General features: G+C 32.5%; 2 protein-coding genes across 2 annotated transcripts; both read left to right on the forward strand.

Moving 5' to 3' along the window:
• Positions 1-3,736: 3,736 nt before the first annotated feature.
• Positions 3,737-14,023, forward strand: LOC100256776 (aconitate hydratase, cytoplasmic). Its single transcript, XM_002279224.5, has 20 exons — positions 3,737-4,200; positions 4,672-4,776; positions 4,895-5,055; positions 5,134-5,226; positions 5,565-5,750; positions 6,013-6,174; positions 7,445-7,589; positions 7,686-7,828; positions 7,916-7,972; positions 8,073-8,152; positions 8,282-8,357; positions 8,895-9,080; positions 9,247-9,314; positions 9,437-9,555; positions 9,726-9,847; positions 11,034-11,132; positions 11,233-11,712; positions 12,153-12,251; positions 12,346-12,588; positions 13,704-14,023. Exons 1-20 carry the CDS (start codon positions 3,930-3,932, stop codon positions 13,770-13,772), a joined length of 2,964 nt encoding a protein of 987 aa, XP_002279260.1. The 5' UTR covers positions 3,737-3,929; the 3' UTR covers positions 13,773-14,023.
• A 1,120-nt stretch (positions 14,024-15,143) lies between these two features.
• Positions 15,144-20,660, forward strand: LOC100251658 (protein DETOXIFICATION 40). The gene is made up of 7 exons (XM_002279240.4): positions 15,144-15,607; positions 15,740-16,371; positions 17,000-17,056; positions 17,490-17,728; positions 19,431-19,549; positions 19,647-19,733; positions 20,355-20,660. Exons 1-7 carry the CDS (start codon positions 15,149-15,151, stop codon positions 20,418-20,420), a joined length of 1,659 nt encoding a protein of 552 aa, XP_002279276.3. The 5' UTR covers positions 15,144-15,148; the 3' UTR covers positions 20,421-20,660.
• Positions 20,661-21,685: the final 1,025 nt, after the last annotated feature.

Raw genomic sequence — 21,685 nt, forward strand, 5'->3', positions numbered from 1 at the left:
TTATTTGTTCAAAAAAATAAATGTGGTGGCATAGGGACTAGCAATTTTCAAAGAGTTGTAATATTTATTGGAGACTTATGGCAGGAATTATTTGTCACTTTGTGGCCGGCCAGTGCGAGATATTTGGGAACCATTCAAAAAGAACTTTGCCTTTTTTCCCGGTTGTTGTGGAGGACTTGGCCTTCTCATTTGCGAATTAGTGGATGTGACGTCAAGGCCTTATCTCATTTCATTTTCCGAAGAATGAATTTGTATAATGAAATTTTCGAGTACCCGTCGGTCACGTCCTAACGGAACAAGTTTAAAAAATAGAAGTGGACTTTAGACATTTTGGTTTGGTACGAGTTCAAGTATTTTCTTATCTCACCTCACCCTCTTTGTATATAAAATTAATTTTAAATTTTAATTTGATTTATTTTTTATTTTCTTATTTTTAATATATATAATAATAAAAAATATTTTTCAATAAAATAAATTATAAAAAGTTATATTATTTTAATTATTTATAAACTATATTTATTTTAATGTAATTAAAAAAAATGAAATGAGTTGAGAAATTCACATCCTCGCCTTGTCTCACCCAGCCCAATTTTTTTTAATGAGATGGCGATGAAAATTACTTTAAAGTTATGTTTGGTTTTTGAAAAATTTGAGGGAAAATATAAGGGAAATAAAATACAAAGGAAAAGTAGAAGGAAAGAAAAAATGAAGAAAAATAAAAAATAGATTAAAAGTCGATAAATTATTTATATTTGTTACTTCAAATTCATTTTATTTATTTTAATTCATTGATATAAAAATTAAATAATTTAAACATGCATGAAATTTTAATTATATTTGATTTTTTTTTATATTTTTTATAGGACAACCAAATATAAAAAAATCATTTTTTTTTATATTTTTTTTTTCCTTAATATTTTTCGAGAACCAAACACAACCTAAATAAACCAGATGAGATTGAGATGGAATAATACATCCCAAACATGCTCCATTGTCATATCTATCTACAACATGTTTGCTCCATTGTCATATCTATCTACAACATTATATAATATCGACCTTAACTAAATGGCCAAGCAAAATAAACCAATGTAAGATGGGACATTACTTCCTTGAACCTTCCGAAGACAAGTTCAGTCTTCCAACCAAAAATCTAGAATCAATTATTTAAAAAGAAAAGTAAAAGAAAAGAAGAATGGGCAACTTTTTATTGGGCATTTATTCCATGCAAGGTAGGCCACTGATGTGAATAAGGAAAGGGACCACGACCATTCATCATTCACATGGGACATGAGCGCCTTTTCATTTATATATTTGTTAAGATTCCCTTTCAACAAACAAGATCAAAATGGATTGTTCCTCTACTCAAACAAAATATAGATATGTTTTAAAACTATCATGGAAGCTAACCCTCTTCCATATTTTTATTCATTTGAAATTGTATTTTAAATTTGCACAAAAATTATAATTTCAAAATATTATATAGTCTACTGAGGTAATTTTTTTGTATTGTTTAGAAGTTTTAAAAACCTTTTTATTAGAAATATTTATATTATTTGAAACATCCTTTCAAAATGGAATTATCAAACACTTATGTAGATTTTTTTAATAATATTTCATATATAAATTCTTTTAAAAGTAACTTCATTAGAAACTATAATTAAATTAATACCTCATTGAATCATTAATACTAAGAGTTCATTTTGGAGTGATTTTAATTCGTAGTATCTTGAATGAAAATCAATTAATGTTTTATAGTAGGAGCTTTTGGGGCTTGGTTTGTTGTTGATACGATCCAACAATATTAGATGGTGATTGGATAATCCACCCATTGTTATTGAGTGCTTGTAGTAAGGAGTCGTTAAGATGACCCCCAATTACATCCCTATGACAATTAAGTTAAAATCAGGTAAGGGAAGAAGGATGAAGAAACAATTAGTTATAAGACTTGACAAGGGATAAAGAGAAGATGGGTCAAAGTAATAATGAACAAAAAGCATATGTGTAGGTTAGTGAATGATTGTGTTTTAGGGAATAGACTTTGGACCTTTTGAGAGTTGTAAGTTTTGTTCATATTTGTCATGTCTTGATTGGTTGAATGAGAAGGAATAAGTTCAACACTCTGCTTGTGAAGGAGTGATAGCTGGTTAAGCTTGAGATGTGTTGAGTTTGTTAATGGATGGTTAAATATGTATCAGGTGGTGCTCAATAGGTTGCTAGTGATTTTTGCTATCGATAAGATATGTCCTTAACAAAGGGTTAACTAGTCGTATGTCGGTAAAAGAAAATGGTGCAAAGGAGTTTGAATGCTTACTCAAGAGCTCCATGCTTCAATGAGCTCTCCTCGTCTATGATCGCTCAGGATCTATGGCCCTCAATGAGCACCATCGGTAGTATATTTGGTTGATAAGCGAAATTCGACATTGATGCTAGTTGGGTGATAAAATTCAAGAATGTGGTAGCATGTTCATTGAGCATCTTGCCGATTAAGGTGACCCTAACGAAGAGTTGTGGTTGGCAAAGGGTATTCAATAATGGCACTACTTAAGTCTTTTTTAACCCTTAAGACATAGTTGGTTATGGCTAATTACACTCAACGCCTCTAGTTTGACTAATAACCTTCTAGCATGAAAAAAAATATTTAGCAAAATAATATACATTTAAATTGGAGTTTTGAACATAAATAATACATCTTACATAAAAGAAATCCCCAAATAGATTTCTAATAAAAAAAAAAATTAGCCACATGGGACTTTAGCATAGTTTGAGGATTTTCCTTTTTTCTTTGGGTGACCAAATCTTGTTCATAACTATATAGTTTTGAATATAACCTTAGGTTCATATAATTTTGACTTAAGCTTGAAACCACATTTAATGACTATGCTCTTGGACTCATTTGTAATTCAGGCTTAAATATTATTATTTTTTCTAAATGTTAAAAAAATCAAAGGAATATTTCAAAATAATTAAAAATTAGAAAGAAATTTGACTATTTTTTTAAAAATAATTTAAGAACTTTTTATGCAAAAAATCTCAATCTTTTTTAAAATGAATTTATTAATTTCTTCAATAAATTTGGGGATTTTTTTAAATAACTAAGTATGAAATAATTCAAAATGTGAAATTTTTTTTATTTAAAAATCATCTATCATCCAATAACTTAGGATCACACCATTAAACTCCCTTAGAACACAATATCTAAGAAATTGTTTGATAAAATTTTAAATACAAAATCGAAATGATAAAAAAAATTTAATTAATTTTATTAGAAAAATTATAATAAAACGAGACCTTTTGCATAAAAAAATAAGTTAAAGTAGTATATGTATAAGGAAAAAATGATGAAGCTAAATAAAAAATGAAAAATAAGTAGAAATGTTGAATAGATTTTACAAAATATTTTGTTTGTTTTAAAATTTTATTTATAATTTATATATATATATACCTTAAAAATAATTTTTAATTTTTTTTTCTAAATTTAGATTTTTTAAAAATATTAATAGGTCTATTTTTGTTATAACTTTAAGGTTTTGATGAATATTTTGTAAATACAATAATATTTATAGAAAGAAAGAGTTATTTATATATATAAAAAAAGGTACATTTTTATACAAATGTCAAGTAAAAAAAATAAAAAAGAAAATAAAAAAGGTTAGATTTTCAAAATTGGTTTGAATAACCTTTTAATCAAATAACCCTTTTTCTGTGTATTTTTTCTATATATAACTTGCCGAAACATCAGCACAACGGGCACACCTCTCAAGGTCGCCACACGCCTCTCTCTCCCACTTTCGCAGGGCGTTGATCATAGCAGAAGAAGCCATAAGCGGACGGACCGTTACTCCTCCATTACTCGATTGTTTGGGAGCTCCAGTTTTGTTTCTCTGCGAGATCCTTATCTTCTTGCTCGTTTTGATGTGCCAATCGTCATGTATATAACTGCTTCATCGTTATCTTCTTCTTTGCTCAGAGCTTCTAGGGCTCACTTCTCCTCTTCTCTCTCTAGAGTTTCTCTCTCGAGAGCAATCTCTTCCAATCCTCTCTCCTCTTCCTCCCTCGCGTGCCGTTCTCTTCGCTTTTCGTCTTCTGCATTTCGATCTCTTCGGTCTGTCAATTTCAGGCCTCCGATGAGTCTACGGGCTCAGATCGGTGCGGCGGTTCCGGTGGTTGAGCAGTTCCAGCGGAGGATCGCTACGATGGGTACGTGCTATTGGTTTGTGGAGTTGGATGTGTTTTGTTGGATTTGATGGAGTTTGGATTGGCTTGTTTGGGGAGTCTCCGTTTGCTTTTGTAGGGAATGGAGGAAAGGGTTGGGAAATGACGGCTCCCATTTTGTGTCCGTGTTTATTTTTTTGTTGTTGTTTTGAGGTTTCCAATAATGTTGGAGGATTCTGTGTTGTTTGGGCTGTTGGTTTGATCGGGATTGTCTGTTAGGCAGCTGTGGAAATAGAGGAAATGGTTGGGAAATGAAGGTTTGAATTTGTGTGCGTGTTTTGTGTGTGTGTGTGGGTTTTGAGGATTTCCAATACTGTTGGAGGGTTTTTGAATGTTTGATTTTCTCATCGAAGTGTTTCTTTCTGTAAAATACCAGCTTGATACTCTGGAAAAATGACGTCAGCTTGTGTTTATAGAAGTGATGTTCATTTTGATTGTTTATTTGCATGGTTTCAGCTCCAGAAAATGCATTTAAAGGAATCTTGACTGGTCTTCCCAAGGCTAGCGGAGGGGAGTTCGGAAAGTACTATAGCCTGCCTGCTCTAAATGACCCAAGAGTTGGTAAGCCTTTAGAAATTGTTACAAGGATTGTTAAGATGAGAACACCTAGTTGCAGAACATTTGAATGATGTCCCATGTAATAAGACAACGTTGTTTTTGTTCTATGTGTCCCATGTAGATAAGTTGCCATATTCCATAAGGATCCTTCTGGAATCTGCAATTCGTAATTGCGACAACTTCCAAGTCACTAAGGAAGATGTTGAGAAGATCATCGACTGGGAAAATACTTCTCCAAAGCAAGTTGAAATTCCCTTCAAGCCTGCTCGTGTTATCTTGCAGGTATTATCAGGAGTCCACAGAGTAAAATTATCATAATAAGCAGATCTCAGAGTTCTCAAACTTCTATTCTGTTGCCAGGATTTTACAGGTGTACCAGCTGTCGTTGACCTTGCTTGTATGCGAGATGCAATGAACAAGCTTGGCAGTGATTCTAACAAGATCAATCCTCTGGTGCGTGTCATTTTCATCTCTGCATGTAAATGGTTGTGTAGAAATAAGTGTCAGCAAAGTTGATTGAATTTGAAAATCATTTGCTTTGTCAAACTAAAGGATTTTGTATTTTAGCTTAGTAACATGCAGACAGATGCTTTTGAACTTGAATAACTGTTTCTATATATCCTGTTGCATATACTTAATGTTTCACTTTGTTATATGTATTATTAGTTTGTAATGAAACTTGTTTTCTTGACATGGTAATTATGTTGCACTATCATCATCATTTATACTGGGTTTTTCTTTGTTAACATTTCTTTGAAATGTACTGTTCTAAAAATTCATGTTGCATGCAGGTTCCTGTTGATCTTGTTGTTGATCATTCAGTTCAAGTTGATGTAGCAAGGTCAGAAAATGCAGTGCAGGCAAATATGGAGCTTGAATTCCAGAGAAACAAGGAGAGATTTGCTTTTCTTAAATGGGGATCTACTGCTTTCCATAACATGCTTGTTGTTCCCCCTGGTTCTGGGATTGTGCATCAGGTAATGGGGTTTTGAAACAGAGTCACAAGATCATATAGCAACTCTTTGATATGTTTGCTTGATGTCTATTTCATTGTTACAGAGCTACTGTAGTGTACTGATGTTATTTTTCCTTTTTTTTCCCTGTATTATTTATATTTTTTACTATATTGATATCTTATACAAGTAGAATGAACTTGTGTTTCAGATTTCTTTGAATTTTTACATAGCGTTTATCTTTGATGGATTTGGCACGGGTTAAGCTGACATGATGAAATTTCAGGTTAATCTGGAATATCTTGGACGAGTTGTTTTCAATGCAGATGGCTTGCTCTACCCTGATAGTGTGGTCGGGACTGATTCCCATACAACTATGATTGATGGGTTAGGAGTTGCTGGCTGGGGAGTTGGAGGTATTGAAGCGGAGGCAGCAATGCTTGGCCAGGTAATTAATCTTGTTACAGTGATAAATGTTTTTCCAGTCCCAAGATCTGAACTTCATGATTTTGTGTTATTTAGTATCAAAATCTCCACTATATTTCCTAAAGAAACTTATTATGCCTTGAATTGAATCAACAGCATAATTCAACCCTACGAAGTCCTATATCTGCACAGTATGGGTTTGGCTAATGATGTTCTATTTCACTATTCTGCTCTATCTAGGGCCATTTTCTGTTGAATCATAGGAAAGTGTACGTTTGTCTTGTCCCTTTTACCATATCACTTCTTATTGGCACAAGTACTAGTCTTCATTTGAGTTGTCCAAACCATCTCACTTGATTTCCTTTCATCTTGCCTCCACCAACATCTCATAGATGTGTCTGTCTCCAACTCTGCCATTTGTTACCTGTCATCCATCTCATTATCCATATTTCAGCCATGCTCTCTATGAGAATGTTTTTCCTTAAGGGCCAACATTCTGTGTCAGAAAGTATGATCCAACATTCTGTTCCAATAAAGCATGGTTGATCTTACAGTTGTCATATTAAGCTTCCTTTTCAGCTCTATAGTTTTATGCTGTTTACTTAGCATTCTGGAAGAGCCACCTCTATTTCATCTGTTCTATGCTCATTCTATGGACAATATCCTATTCAATTTCTCCCCCTCTATGGATAACTGAACTGAAAGGATGTGCATGTATCTATGCTTAGTGATAGACATTTTCAGTGAGGCCTACATAATGTGAATGCCCAATTTTTTTTTTTAATTTTATATTACATACAATTGCAATGAAATGATCTTGTGTCTAGCAGTTTATATTGCACGGTGCATTCTTAAGTAGTTCGTTTTTCTCCTTTTTTCATTTTTTGATCTCTTAATTTTATTTATTTATGGTTTTATTATCATAAGTACTCCCTTTGTCTGTACTTGCATATCTGTTATTTTGATTTCCTTGAAAATTGCATGCTTGTTTGAGAACATGTATGTATAATTCATCACCATATGATCCTCATATATGTTTAGTTTCTTATTATTATTGGTTTTCTTTGGCATCTATAGTTACACTTTCATATAGATGTATAGTTTGACCATATAACATAGTATGTTGTATGGGCTTCAAAATAGTTTCAATCCCTTCATAAATCCAATTATTTCTTGTGTTATAATTTATTTCTACCAAATCCATCAACTTCTCATGCATGTGCTCTTGAACACGTGTCGATGAATTTTTATGACTACTGTTTCTAATGGTCTCTATTCTTCAATATTGACAGCCCATGAGCATGGTGTTACCTGGTGTTGTTGGTTTCAAATTAACTGGAAAATTGCGCAATGGTGTCACAGCTACCGACTTGGTCTTAACTGTGACACAGATGCTGAGGAAGCATGGTGTTGTTGGCAAATTTGTTGAGTTCTATGGTATTTTAATGCTCATGAAGCTGATTCAATTGATCTTCAATTGGCATACTTCTGCCCTAGTTAGATTAAGGTTTTAATATTTGTATTTGCCTGCAGGGGATGGTATGGCAGAACTATCATTAGCAGACAGGGCCACTATTGCCAATATGTCTCCTGAATATGGTGCAACAATGGGCTTCTTTCCTGTAGATCGTGTCACTTTACAATATCTCAAATTAACTGGAAGAAGTGATGAGACTGTGAGTATTTTAACTTCCTGATATATAGTTGCTCGTAGGTCAAAAATTTTTTATACCATGAGTTGAGTTTCTTCTCCATTAAAATAGGTGGCATTGATAGAAGCATATCTGCGTGCAAATAAAATGTTCGTTGACCATAATGAGGTAAAACTGCTTTTCTTGTTTTTTCATTTTTTAGTGTTCAGTCGAAGTAGCCAAGATGTGCTAAGATCTAGATATTAAACTTTTCCCACCGTGATTTCAGCCTCAACAAGAAAGAGCATACTCGTCTTATCTGGAATTGGACCTTGTGAATGTTGAACCTTGTGTCTCAGGACCAAAGAGGTGTGCTTTTGTGCTCGTACATACTTCCACAAAATGAATTCTGCTTAGTTGATTTTTGATTTTTTGGTTTATATTTAATTTTTCTTGATAAATTCCTTGAATTCTAACTATTACTGCTATTCTTGTCAGGCCTCATGATCGGGTTACTTTGAAAGAAATGAAAGTAGATTGGCATTCTTGTCTTGACAACAAAGTTGGATTTAAAGTGAGTAATAACATTTATGTATATTGCATTTTCCCCTTATGTTGTTCCCTTTTAATATGTTGTGGTTTGATGCTCTCATTCTGCGGTTTGAAATTTGTTTTCATTTAAGCAGTTGCCTGTCAATTATTTTGTGACAACTTGAAGAACCACTTTGATACTAATCTCTTATTTGCTGCGTATACCATTAATGACAATAGAACCAGTGGCGGAGCCAGCTGAGGCTTAGAGGGGGCACATGCCTATGCTCAAAAATTGAGGGGGAAAAAAAAAAAAATCTTACATTGAGCTGTGATGGAGCCTTGGCCTCTTGTAGAGAGCCCCAACTGCCCCAACTGCCCCTACCCCACCACCGCACCCACCCCCCTCCCCCCTCCCCCCCAAACTCTAAACTGGCTCTGTTATTGAATAGAACCAATGGGATGATAACGCACCTGTAATTAAGTTTGTAGTTGTGATTTCAATCATGTGTGTTTATTTTATGATTGCTTTTTCTGTGAATTTTGTACCCAAAGTTCTAAATGTTCAACTATAATGCAGGGCTTTGCTGTACCAAAGGAGGCACAGGACAAAGTGGCCAAATTTTCTTTCCATGGGCAACCTGCAGAGCTCAAGCATGGAAGTGTTGTGATTGCTGCTATCACAAGCTGTACAAATACATCAAACCCAAGTGTCATGCTTGGGGCTGCTCTTGTTGCAAAAAAGGCTTGTGAACTCGGTTTAGAGGTTAGCCATGGTTGAATATATTGTGTATCTCAGACTAATCCCTGCCCACTCTCACTCCTTTCCTAAGAAAAGAAGTATCCCCATTCAAAATGGTCTGCTTGTGTTAGAAAAATATTCATAGGCCTGGATATTCTTTTAATGTTTTTGTAAAACAATCATTCTCCAGGTTAAACCATGGATAAAAACAAGTCTTGCCCCAGGCTCGGGAGTTGTTACAAAATATTTACTCCAGAGGTATTTCTTGCTATCTATATAAAAATTTCCTTTGAACTTCCCTGCTTCAATTTTACATTCATTCATTTACATGGCAAAGCGATAACAAAAAGGGAGTTTGAATTTGGATTTGCTTGATGCAGTGGGCTGCAAAAGTACTTAAATCAGCAGGGCTTCCATATTGTTGGTTATGGCTGCACAACATGTATTGGAAATTCAGGGGAAATAGATGAATCAGTTGCTTCTGCGATTACAGAAAATGGTATTGTGATTCTAATTTTTAAGGCTTCATGATTAATATTATATAAATTTATCAATTAAGCTTTGGCATAATCATTGTTGAATAAGTTTTGCAACTTTCAGATTTTCCTTTACTCTTTTGCAGGATAACCTTCTGTAGTTCATCTAATTTGTTCTAGCTCTCCTTTGCAGACATTGTTGCAGCAGCCGTGCTCTCTGGGAACCGAAATTTTGAGGGTCGTGTTCATCCCTTGACAAGAGCTAACTACCTTGCTTCGCCTCCATTGGTGGTTGCATACGCCCTTGCTGGCACGGTATATACTAAAAATAAGTCATAGATGTTGTCTATATGTAGTCAGTATTTCAAAGAATCTATTAAATATTCACAGTAAGATTAAAAAACAAAAAAAAAGAGCCTGATGCAACATTGGGAATTGAATAGAATGGGTGCTTGGAATTACATGCTGGTGTGAACCACAACTAGGATACCATTTATGCGCTTCATTTTTTCACATAAAATTAGCTCTGTCCATCTGGAATGTGAGTTAGAATTTGGAATTTCTATCTCAGATTTTCTTAATTAGGGTTTTTTAGTGGTGGGGGGAGGGAATATTGCATTGTGTCAATCATCCATCCTGCCAAACAAGATGAATGTCCAATGATAAATGTTTGATCAACATTTCTGAAAGACATGTGAATTGGTGAATAGAAAATCCACTCTTAGTGTCTGTTTGAGATTGCTTTTAACTTTTGCTTTCAGTAGTAGAAGTAGAAGCAGAAATAATTGGAAAAAATCTGCTTCCCACACCATGTTTGAGAAAAAGTAGCAGTCTCCCTTCTTTTTCAAAGTGTGAATAAATCATGTTGGCAAGTATAGCCCACATTTTGAGAGTTTCATTCAAACATCTTCAAAAGTTACATTTGATCTTCAAATGCTACTTCTAGTGCTTAAGAAGCTCTTCCAAATTGGGCTTTACCCTGTTTGCCTTTCAAATGTTTTTCAAGATGTTATTTTGTGGATTTCTGATGACTTTAATAACAGATTTTTGGATGAAAAGGGAATCCGATTTGATATGTGTATATCAAATTACATTTAGTGGGTACCCTAATATTCTGACCTTGATATTATCATTTAATGGAATGCTCATTAAAAGTGAATCCAGTTTAGTTGGTATGTACTTTCTATACCTGTGGGTTTTGTAGCTTCCCCGATTCCTAACTTCACAATATTCCAACTTCATGAAAATTCTGCAGAATGTGCAGCCAAAAGTTGAGAATATGCCTGTGATAGTCACCATGTATAGTTAAATGTCTGATTCTTTGGGTTTTTTTTCTTTCGTCCTTTTTAATCTTTTTTTAATTTTCTAATAATTGAATTTATAATTTAGAAGGATGGTTAAATTCCATCCATAAATTACATATGCTGTAAAAGTATTATACTTAAAGAGTACAATTTCTTTAACCCATTGCAATCTGCAATTTTTTCAAATCATTTTCCAGGTTGACATTGACTTTGAGAAGGAGCCCATTGGAACAGGGAAGGATGGTAAGAGTGTATACTTCAAGGATATCTGGCCATCTACAGAAGAAATTGCAGAGGTAGGTAGACAGTCTTAAGCCTGTGAATTAATGAATTTGTTATGTTCTAAAGCTTAATAGCGACCATGATCCAATTAACATGGAATGATGTACTATGTAGGTTGTTCAATCCAGTGTGTTGCCTAATATGTTCAAAAGTACATATGAAGCTATCACCAAAGGCAATTCAATGTGGAATGACTTATCAGTTCCAGCTAACACCCTATACTCATGGGATGCCAAATCAACCTACATTCATGAACCCCCATATTTCAAGAACATGACCATGGATCCTCCTGGAGCCCATGGAGTGAAGGATGCTTACTGCTTGCTGAACTTTGGTGACAGTATTACAACAGATCACATTTCACCTGCTGGAAGCATCCATAAAGACAGTCCTGCTGCAAAGTATCTCCTTGAGCGTGGGGTTGATCGCAAGGACTTCAACTCTTATGGCAGCCGTCGTGGCAATGATGAAGTGATGGCAAGGGGAACCTTTGCCAATATCCGCCTTGTTAACAAGCTCTTGAATGGGGAAGTGGGCCCAAAGACCATTCATGTTCCTACAGGAGAGAAACTCTCTGTGTTTGATGCAGCAATGGTAAGTTCCTGATTAACCATCTGCACTTTTCATGTGAACTGTTTTTCCTCTAGCGAATAACCTTTTGCTCAAGGCAATTAAATCTTACCCTATGATATGATTGTATTTCTCTTAAGACTGAAACAACCTGTTGATTTGTTATGTTTGATACTTAAAAAAATACAGAAGTTTGTCATTCAACACCATAAGATCCTGGACAATCAATTTAAAATACCCCTTTTTTCTGCATATAGTAGAGAAAACTAGAGTCTCTATTAGTATGAATCTCAACAGTCTCTTATTGTTTAGGAAGCTTTTCGTTCTGTCAAAACCTATTGACTTGTGATCTGAAGTAATATTTTGAGATTCATGAATGCCTTAATTTCTCTCACTGCAGACAATTTATCCAACTGAATCTTCTTGTTTATCATTAAACATGAGCTATCAATCTTTTGTTTCAGAAATACAAGACTGCTAATCAGGGCACCATTATCTTGGCTGGAGCTGAATATGGAAGTGGAAGCTCCCGAGATTGGGCTGCCAAGGGTCCCATGCTATTGGTAAGCATTTTGTATATGGCCACTTTCTTTTCTTTTGGTTTTGTTTTGAATTGTTTTCTCTTTTGTCCCTTTAAATAATTTTAGTGTGTAACAGGGAGTCAAAGCAGTGATTGCCAAAAGCTTTGAGAGGATTCATCGCAGTAACTTGGTGGGAATGGGCATTATTCCACTCTGTTTCAAGCCTGGTGAGGATGCTGACACACTAGGATTGACTGGTCATGAACGATATACCATTGACCTCCCAAGTAACATTGATGAGATAAGGCCTGGCCAAGATATTACAGTCACGACCAACACAGGAAAATCTTTCATCTGCACTGCCCGCTTTGACACTGAGGTACTTCTCACTTTATTTCGTTAAGCTTATCTTTTGATGCTTCAGAAAAGTAGATGCAACATAGATTTAAGAAAATTCTCAACACATTTTCAGCTATTAAAGAATAAGGAAATTTGATATTTTTCTTAGAAACCAAAAATAAAAATAAAAATTCATCATGATTTTCTCCAAATGAAATGAAAATAAGTAATGTGGTTTAATCCATGTACATTCAGAATTATTGATACATGCAAAAAATAATGGAGTAAAGAGTCCAGTTTACCAATGATTGTGGTGTGCTTGGATTGGTTAAAGAATTTAGCCATGTTTGGTTCTCGGAAAATGTGAGGTAGAGAATAAGATTAGAAAGAAAATAAAAATTAGATTTAAAGTCAATAAATTATTTTTTAATGTTATTTCAAACTCATTTAACTCATTGGAACTCTTTTATATAAAAATTAAGTAATTTGAAAATGTGGAAGTTTCTCACTAATTTTAATTATATTTGATTTTCTCTCAAAATTTTTATAGTAAAATCAAACGTGAGAAAGTCATTTTCCTTAATATTTTTTTCTTTGCTTGGTACGGTTTAGAGGAGCTAGACATATAGAACAAAGTGGAAACAATTCAACCCTAATTAGATCATGTAGGCCAATTGTGTCTGTGATCTCTTCATCCCATTCCGTGGTGATTATAGTGATTTAAGTGCTTTGTTTATTTTAACTCATCAATAAAATAAAAATAAAAAATAGATTAAAAGTCGATAAATTATTTTTATTTATTACTTCAAACTCATTTTGTTTATTTTAACTTATCAATAAAAAGATTAAATAATTTAAATATACATAAAATTTTAATTAATTTTAATTTTCTTTTATATTTTTCATAGGACAATTAAATATAAAAAAATCATTTTCCTTTGTATTTTTTTCTTTCCTTAATATTTTTTGAGAACCAAACATAACCTTAATATTTTTTTCTTTGTTTAGTAGAGTCTGTGATCTCTTCATCCCATTCCGTGGTGATTATAGTGATTTTGATTATAGTGATTTAAGTGCTCTGTTTCCATACCAGAGCTGGTTTGTGAGCTTTCTACGAGGTTTAATGTTGAAACTCCCTTTGGCTTGCATTTTCAGGTGGAGTTGGCTTATTTCAACCATGGAGGCATTCTCCCATACGTAATTCGGAATTTGATTAAACAGTAAACGATTTCATTCTTGCTCAGCAGTTTCAATCCATTGAGCCCAGCTCTTGAAATTGTATAATGCGAGATGGGAATGAAGTCTGAATAATGGGGAAAAGAAATTTCTTTTGCCGGATGGAGGTGGTTTTTTTCTTTATTTGAGGTGTGCAGGCAGGCATGCTTCAAAAGGAGGGAATTATTTTTCCTCGCATGCTTGGTTTTTGTCAACGAAAAAAGAACGAACTACTGGTAATAAAATTCATGTCCTATTGATATTTTGTTCCCTTTCTCCTGATTCCCCAGAAGGTATATGGTTGGTGTCCCAAAATTGATTGCCTCCACAACTTTTCCCCTTGGAAGAAGAAGATTGCTCCGTTAATCATGTGTTGATATTATAATCGGAATCAAAATTTCATTAATATGAAACTCAAATCTCACTCTTCATTTCTTTTTCTTCCATATGATATTGTGATTAGCTTTCATTCTCAATCTTATAATATCAAATGCACTTCAGAAGGTTATGATGCTGTCCCAAAATTGATTGTCTTTACAACTTTCCCCCTTGGAAGAAGGGGAGGGAGGGCTCCTTTAATCATATCAATTTTCAACGTTTACATGTACATGTGATTCATGTGTCCATATTTTATTTTTATTTTTGGGTCCCTAATTTGAACTTTTGGGTGTCCATTAACATAGTTGAAAATAGACATGGCTATGTTCTAATGGATCACCTTTATTTCCCAAAAAGATCTTGTAATTTGGATTATTTTTATTTTTAAAAAGAATTTTTGTGTTTGTTTGTTGAATTTTGTTCATTTAAAAAAGAGTTTAGTTGTTTCTTGTAAAAGCTTTAGTTTGACTTATATAAGAAGTTTTTCTGGCATCTAATAAATTTTTTATAATAATAATTTTGGCTTCAACTTCAAAATTTCAAATAATAATAATAATTAATTAAAAAAAAAAACTATCCCAAAAGGGTCCTAAGACATGAAAAAGTAGCATAGAAGTTGAGTATGATATGAAATAAGAGATATTATTGTGATATCACATGGCACAAGTGGTGGGGTACAGGGTACATTATTTCGAGTTATTTTGTTTTCTTCATTTTTTTTGTCACTCATTATGCAAAATAAAAGATTTTGATTTGACATAAGACAGAATATTATTATATATTTAACAACCTATTTTAAGTTTTCTATTTATAAATTTTAATATTTTAATTATGAATATTATTAATTAAAAAAAAATTGCTTACTAAATTATAAATCATATAACCATTTTTAAAACCACGTTGCATGTGGTTTGATTAAGTTTGTCCAAAAAGCTTCTGGTTTAAAAGATAGCTTAGACAAATGTAAATTATAAAAAGTTAGAAATATTTTTTAATTGCCTATATATATGCTCTCACCATCCTTCATTTCCTTCAAACCTAAATCCCTACCCAGTACATGTGATCACTTCCGACTCAATCTTCACTCTTTCCTCTTCACCAACTCAGAGAAAGCAGCTATGAAATCCTCTCCAGAGGTCGTCCAAAAGCCCATCTTACAATCAGACGATTCAGACCCTCCACTCTCATCTTCCCTGCAATCGGATGATACAAGGTCTGAGACCAGTGCACAACTAGAAAGCATTTTATCGAACACCCAGTTGCGGTTATCGGAGCGCCTCCGGTTGGCCACATGGACTGAGTTGAAGTTACTTTTCTACCTTGCTGGCCCTGCCGTCCTCGTTTACATGATCGGCTATGTCATGTCCATGGCCACCCAAATCTTTGTCGGTCATCTCGGTAACCTTGAGCTCGCTGCAGCCTCTCTCGGCAACAATGGAATCCAAATCTTTGCCTACGGCCTCTTGGTATGTTACTAACAAATTAAGAATCCATTTCACAGTGTTTTTAGAAAGCGCTTTTAGAAAATATTTCCACTGAAAAACTTCACGACCGAAACCTATTCATCTTACGCGATGCCTTATTGTGGGTGACAACAGCTAGGGATGGGGAGTGCAGTGGAGACCCTGTGTGGGCAAGCATATGGAGCTAAAAAATTCGATATGCTAGGCATTTATCTCCAGAAATCCACCGTTCTCCTCACTATAACCGGGGTCCTCCTCACTTTCGTCTACATATTCTCCAAGCCTATTCTGATCTTGCTGGGGGAATCATCCAGAATCGCATCAGCAGCTGCCATCTTCGTCTACGGCCTCATTCCTCAAATCTTTGCATACGCTGCAAGCTTTCCCATACAGAAGTTCCTACAAGCCCAAAGCATAGTGGCCCCAAGCGCATACATATCAGCAGGAACACTGCTGGTGCACTTGCTGTTGAGCTGGCTGGCCGTGTACAAGATGGGGCTGGGGTTGCTGGGTTCTTCACTGGTCCTGAGCCTCTCAGGGTGGGTTGTTGTGGTGGGTCAGTTCCTTTACATATTGAAGAGTGAGAGGTGTAAGTACACTTGGGGCGGGTTCAGTGTCAAAGCTTTCTCTGGGTTGCCTGGATTCTTCAAGCTATCAGCTGCATCTGCACTGATGCTGTGCTTAGAGACTTGGTATTTTGAGGTTCTTGTTCTGCTGGCTGGCTTGCTTGATCATCCTGAATTGGCTTTGGATTCTCTCTCCATATGGTAAGAGCTAAGAACAAAAGGGTAGCTGCCTTTTTGGATCCTATAGTTTTACTAAAAGGAATTAACCCATGATTGGAATTAGATTGACACAACTATAACTTAACTAACCATATTTTATATAAGGTAAATTTTAATTATTATTATTTTTTTAAATTCTTATAAAAAAAAATAAAAATCCTAACATAATTATTCATAAGACCCGAGAAAATTACCACTCCTAAATTTTAAGCTACGTACATACAAACATTTGTGTAATGTTTTAGAGAAATTAGTCCTTAGGTTAAAAGACACATACTAAGACAAGCTAGAAATCATCAATTTGTGAGGTCTTCATAAGTTCTTGAGCATTAGTGAGTTGTATGACTTTTAGTAAGGGAAATAGTTTTCAAAGGGGCCATGGTTGCATTTCATGATGGTGATGTTCCATGGGGTGGTGGGCTAGTGCAATGAATGGGAGGCCTTTCAATTTGTGGAGAGTGAAGGGCAACATTGGAGAAGGGTAGGGCTATGAGAAGTAGAGATAAGGGGGAAAAGTAGAAAAAGTTTTCTTTCTCATAGAAAACTTTTCTTTCCCCTTTCGAAAAGTAGAAAAAGTAACATGATCAAGTTTGTCTAATGATTATTGCAGCATGACGATACTTGGATGGGTCTACATGATTTCAGTCGGATTCAATGCTGCTGCAAGGTCAGTTTTTACTTTTTATTATTTTTCTTTCTTTTTATTTGAAAAATAACTATTTCAAAATTTTAAAACACTTAAAAGAATTTAACAACCACTGATATTTTCTAAAACAAAAATTTATTTGAAAAAAACAAATTTTATATGAGTGTTTAATTTATTTTTAATATTTATTTTATTATTTTTTTAAACATTATTTTAAAAAATAATTAAAATTTATTTTCTGAAAATATTCTATTTTTTATTTGTAAGAAGATGAAAATATATATATTTTTTTTTATTCTGAAAAACAGAAAACCTTTTTTTAACTATGATTAACAAATTCAGCCCATATTTTATTATATTTATCCCATTATTTTTTAAGAAACAAACCCTACATTTTTATTAAAGAATTTGTGAATTTATACTTGTGTTACATGTATATATATGTCATGGGCAGTGTGAGAGTGGGGAATGAGCTTGGAGCTGGGCACCCAAAATCAGCAGCGTTTTCAGTGTTGGTGGTGACTCTAACCTCCTTCCTGATATCAGTGGTGGCTGCAGTTGCGGTGCTTGTGCTTCGGAATGTTATCAGCTATGCTTTCACTGGTGGGGAAGCTGTGGCCCAAGCTGTTTCCGGCCTGTGTCCACTCTTGGCCATCAGCCTCATGCTCAATGGTATTCAACCAGTCCTCTCAGGTAAACTCATGGTGAAGGTCTAAAATATTGGAATACATTTCCAAGGTATATTCAATATCCATGGATGTTCATATGAAATTTGGGAAGATATATTCATCAACCGATATTTTTGGATATTTTATTAATATTTTATTTATTTTTCATGTTTCAATCAATATTTAACCAATATTTCCAAATATTTTACTATATTTCAATGATTTTTGGATTTTTTTTAATTTTTTGATTATTAAATGAACTAATTCTAATTATTTTATTTTTACATTTGCTTTAATTTATTACTAAAAATAAAAAAACATAATTTTCTTAATAGGTCTCTTTTATATAATCTATATATTTATTAAATATTTAAAAACAATTATACATATATTATTATTTATTTGATATCATTGACTAATTTAAATTAAAATGTGTCATAATTTTAATATTAAATATATTTTAAAATTAGGCATGTTATTGTAATATTATTATAAAATAATATATAATGCATCTTAATAATAAATGTATACTTATAAAATTTATATTTTTTTATGGACGTTGATGTTATTATTATTAGATATGATAAATTATATATATCATTTTTTTTTTATAAAAAATAACTTTAAAATGTATATTTTTTACTTCTTATATATATATTTTTAGAATTTTTCTTAATATTTTTAGAATTTTCATTAATTTTTACGTCATCGATATTTTGTATCAAAATATCCACCAATATATTAAATGTATCTATGTAAAATCAAAGTACTAATGTATTCATTATTATCGATATTTTCATCTTTGTTTATAATTAATTAACAAAAAGTTAATTTGATTCAAACCTTACATTTTGGCATTTAAATATCTATATTTCGCTTGTTTTCTCAAATTATTGTTTAAAATAGTCCATTTACCGAACTTCAATATTATAGATTTAGAAACCTTATCTTAAAAGTACAACCTTGTTTCAAACAAATTATTTAAAACTACGTCACAAAATTTAGATATCACGTCTTGATATGTTTGATAACTCTTCTCAAAAATAGTTTTAAAAAATAGTTTTTAAAAGCAGTTTTATAATATTTTGTAAAATGAAAGTCTGATTGATAATCTAAAATATTGTTAACCAATTTTTAATATTTTAAAATATTTATTACTTTTTTTTAATCACTCTACGCATTTATATAATTATTCTTTTAAAAAACTAGGGAAAACAAAAAAAAAAAAAAATTAAAAGATGTTTTTGGAAAATATTTTTTTTAAAAATAAAAAATAGAAAATAGTTTTTTTGTTGTTAAATACATATTCCTATTTTTTTTTTCGTTTTAGAGAACAGAAAACAATTCTTGAAAATGGTTAACAAACAGATCCTATATTTTTTTTTTATACAAAATTAAAATTCTAATTTTTATAAAAACCACATTTTTAAAATGCGGTTTTAAACTACTTTAAATAAGAAAAATGAAAATAAAAAAGACTATTTTAAATAATAGTTTAGAAGAAAATTTTCTATAGTTTATATTATGTTCATAAAAAATGGACCAATCTAACCCCATGTTGAGAAAGTAAAATAAGTCTGGTTTTCTTTCTCTGCACTGCCTCATGGAAACAAAAGGGTGGCTGTAGATACAAACCCTTCAACTAAAAATGCTATCAAAAGCATACAAGTATCCTTTTGTGTCTTTTTTTTTTACACAATGTATTTTAATAAGTAAAACCATGGAAGGTGTGGCTGTCGGGTGTGGATGGCAAGCTTTTGTGGCATATGTAAATGTGGGCTGCTATTACATTGTGGGAGTGCCTCTCGGCTCTCTCCTTGGTTTTTACTTCAAACATGGGGCAAAGGTACACATATTTTCACATTTCTATATGTTTGATCATTTCATATAGACATGGAGCATTGAACTAATCCTCTAACATCTACCATATGATATATGTGTAGGGAATTTGGTTAGGGTTGCTAGGTGGCACCTTAATGCAAACCATCATTCTAATTGTGGTTATGGTTCGGACCGATTGGAATAAAGAGGTAAGTCGATGTCAAGACTATCAAATTGAATTTTTGATGCACTTATAATGATAGGATATGCTAATATTTGTAAAATTAGAAACATTTATAGTACCTCACATTTTTTTTTAGTTAAACCCTATTCTCTCATAGCATGTTTGGTTCGGAAAAGTACCATGAAAAAAAATATATAAAAGAAAGTCAAATATAATTAAAATTAATAAACAATTTATATACTTTTAAATTATTTAATTTTTATATAAAATAATTAAATAAGTAAACTGAATTTAAAGTAAAATATAAAAATAATTTATTGGTTTTAAATCTAATTTTTATTTGCCTTTTTTTTTCTTTATTTCTACTTTTTATCTCTTTCTGGGAACAAAAAATAACCATGATATTTATCACAATCAGGGTCATTGATAACTCTAATTGGAAGCATGGACCAGTAGGGCTCTCTCATGTCTACGGTTCATGGGCTTAACTAGAAAAAAAATTAGGGACAAATGATGTCGAATTTCAATTTCTTTTTTTTTTTTTAGTTTTTTATTTATTTATAAAATTAGATGTTTTCATATTTTATATTTATTGAAAGAAATAATTGAAAAAACTTGTTTAAAAAAATTTGAATTAAATTTGCAGGTGGAAAAGGCTCTAGAGAGGTTGGATCAATGGGAGGACAAGAAGGAACCACTTTTGAAGGAGTGAAGGAGGTTTTTGAGGATCATCAATATTCCAAAACAGTTGGGTTATTTTCATATTGAATTTGATTTTTATTTGCTATTTTGTTGATGCTCCATGATTGGTTGAGTTTGAAGTGTAATGCCATTCCCTACAACAATATATAGGAAGCCTCCCATCCCCATTCCCTCTCATCTGCTTTTGCCCATTCTCTGCTTCAAGTACTCTGATTGCCTTCAACCAATACATTGTCCATTTGCTTTGCCTCTTCCTGCTCTCAGCACAATGCTAAAATACCCAATAAAAATACAAGTAAGCCCAAAAAATCCAAATCCAATGAATTCAAGCAGACGCAACAACAATAATAAAAAATCCAAACCCAAATCGACAACCGATACTAACGTGGTGTTTATTCTTTTGGTTTTTTTTGTTGAAAACAATTTGTTGTTTGTTTTTTTTTTTACTTTTTTATGACTTATTATAAACTTTTTACTAAATAGAAAAAATAATATATTGATTTTTCTTTACTTTTAAATACTGAATAGAAATAAAATACTAAAAAATAAACAACCTAATATTTAACACTATTAAACATTTAGGTTTTATTTAAAATAAATAAAAAAACAAACACTACCAAAATCTAATTTAATATGCAAAACTGTGGACCCCGCAATTTAGCTCATGCTTTCCACTCGACGGCGAGTTTGATTTTTATTTGAAAATGATTTTATTTATTAAAAAAATGACTTGGAGTCACTACTTATTTTTGTTTTATTTTTTTAAGGGAAAAACAAAATAAGAAGGAAAAACCCTAAGTGCGACTCCTGAAGGAAAAACAGGTCTGTGAAAAACCGAGTTTGGGTCTAGGGGTCAGGTTACTTATTAGGAAGGTACGGTGATGAGCCGTAGCATCTCTCTAAACCCGTATACATACGACATCTACTAAACGAATTAAGGGAATTGTGACAATTAATTAATTAATTATGGATATAAAAAAAAATCAATATACAAGTTATAGTGAAAATTAATATGCATAAAAACAATGAGGAAATCTAATTACAAAAATACACAAAATAAATAATAAGAGGATTATGTAAAATGATTTTATTGAACTAAAAAAAATAAAAAATAAAAAATAGTTTTCAAGAAATTTCAAAGGATTTTATTAAAAATGATTTTAAATTAATGATTTCAATTTATTTATTTACAAAAAAAAAAGAATCAATTTATTTCCTCAATTTCATTTGTATTCAACTTTCAATTTCACTTATTGTATCAAAAGAATTTATTAC

The sequence above is a fragment of the Vitis vinifera genome, chromosome 12, assembly GCF_030704535.1.
Source record: "Vitis vinifera cultivar Pinot Noir 40024 chromosome 12, ASM3070453v1".
Classification (NCBI taxonomy): Eukaryota; Viridiplantae; Streptophyta; class Magnoliopsida; order Vitales; family Vitaceae; genus Vitis; species Vitis vinifera.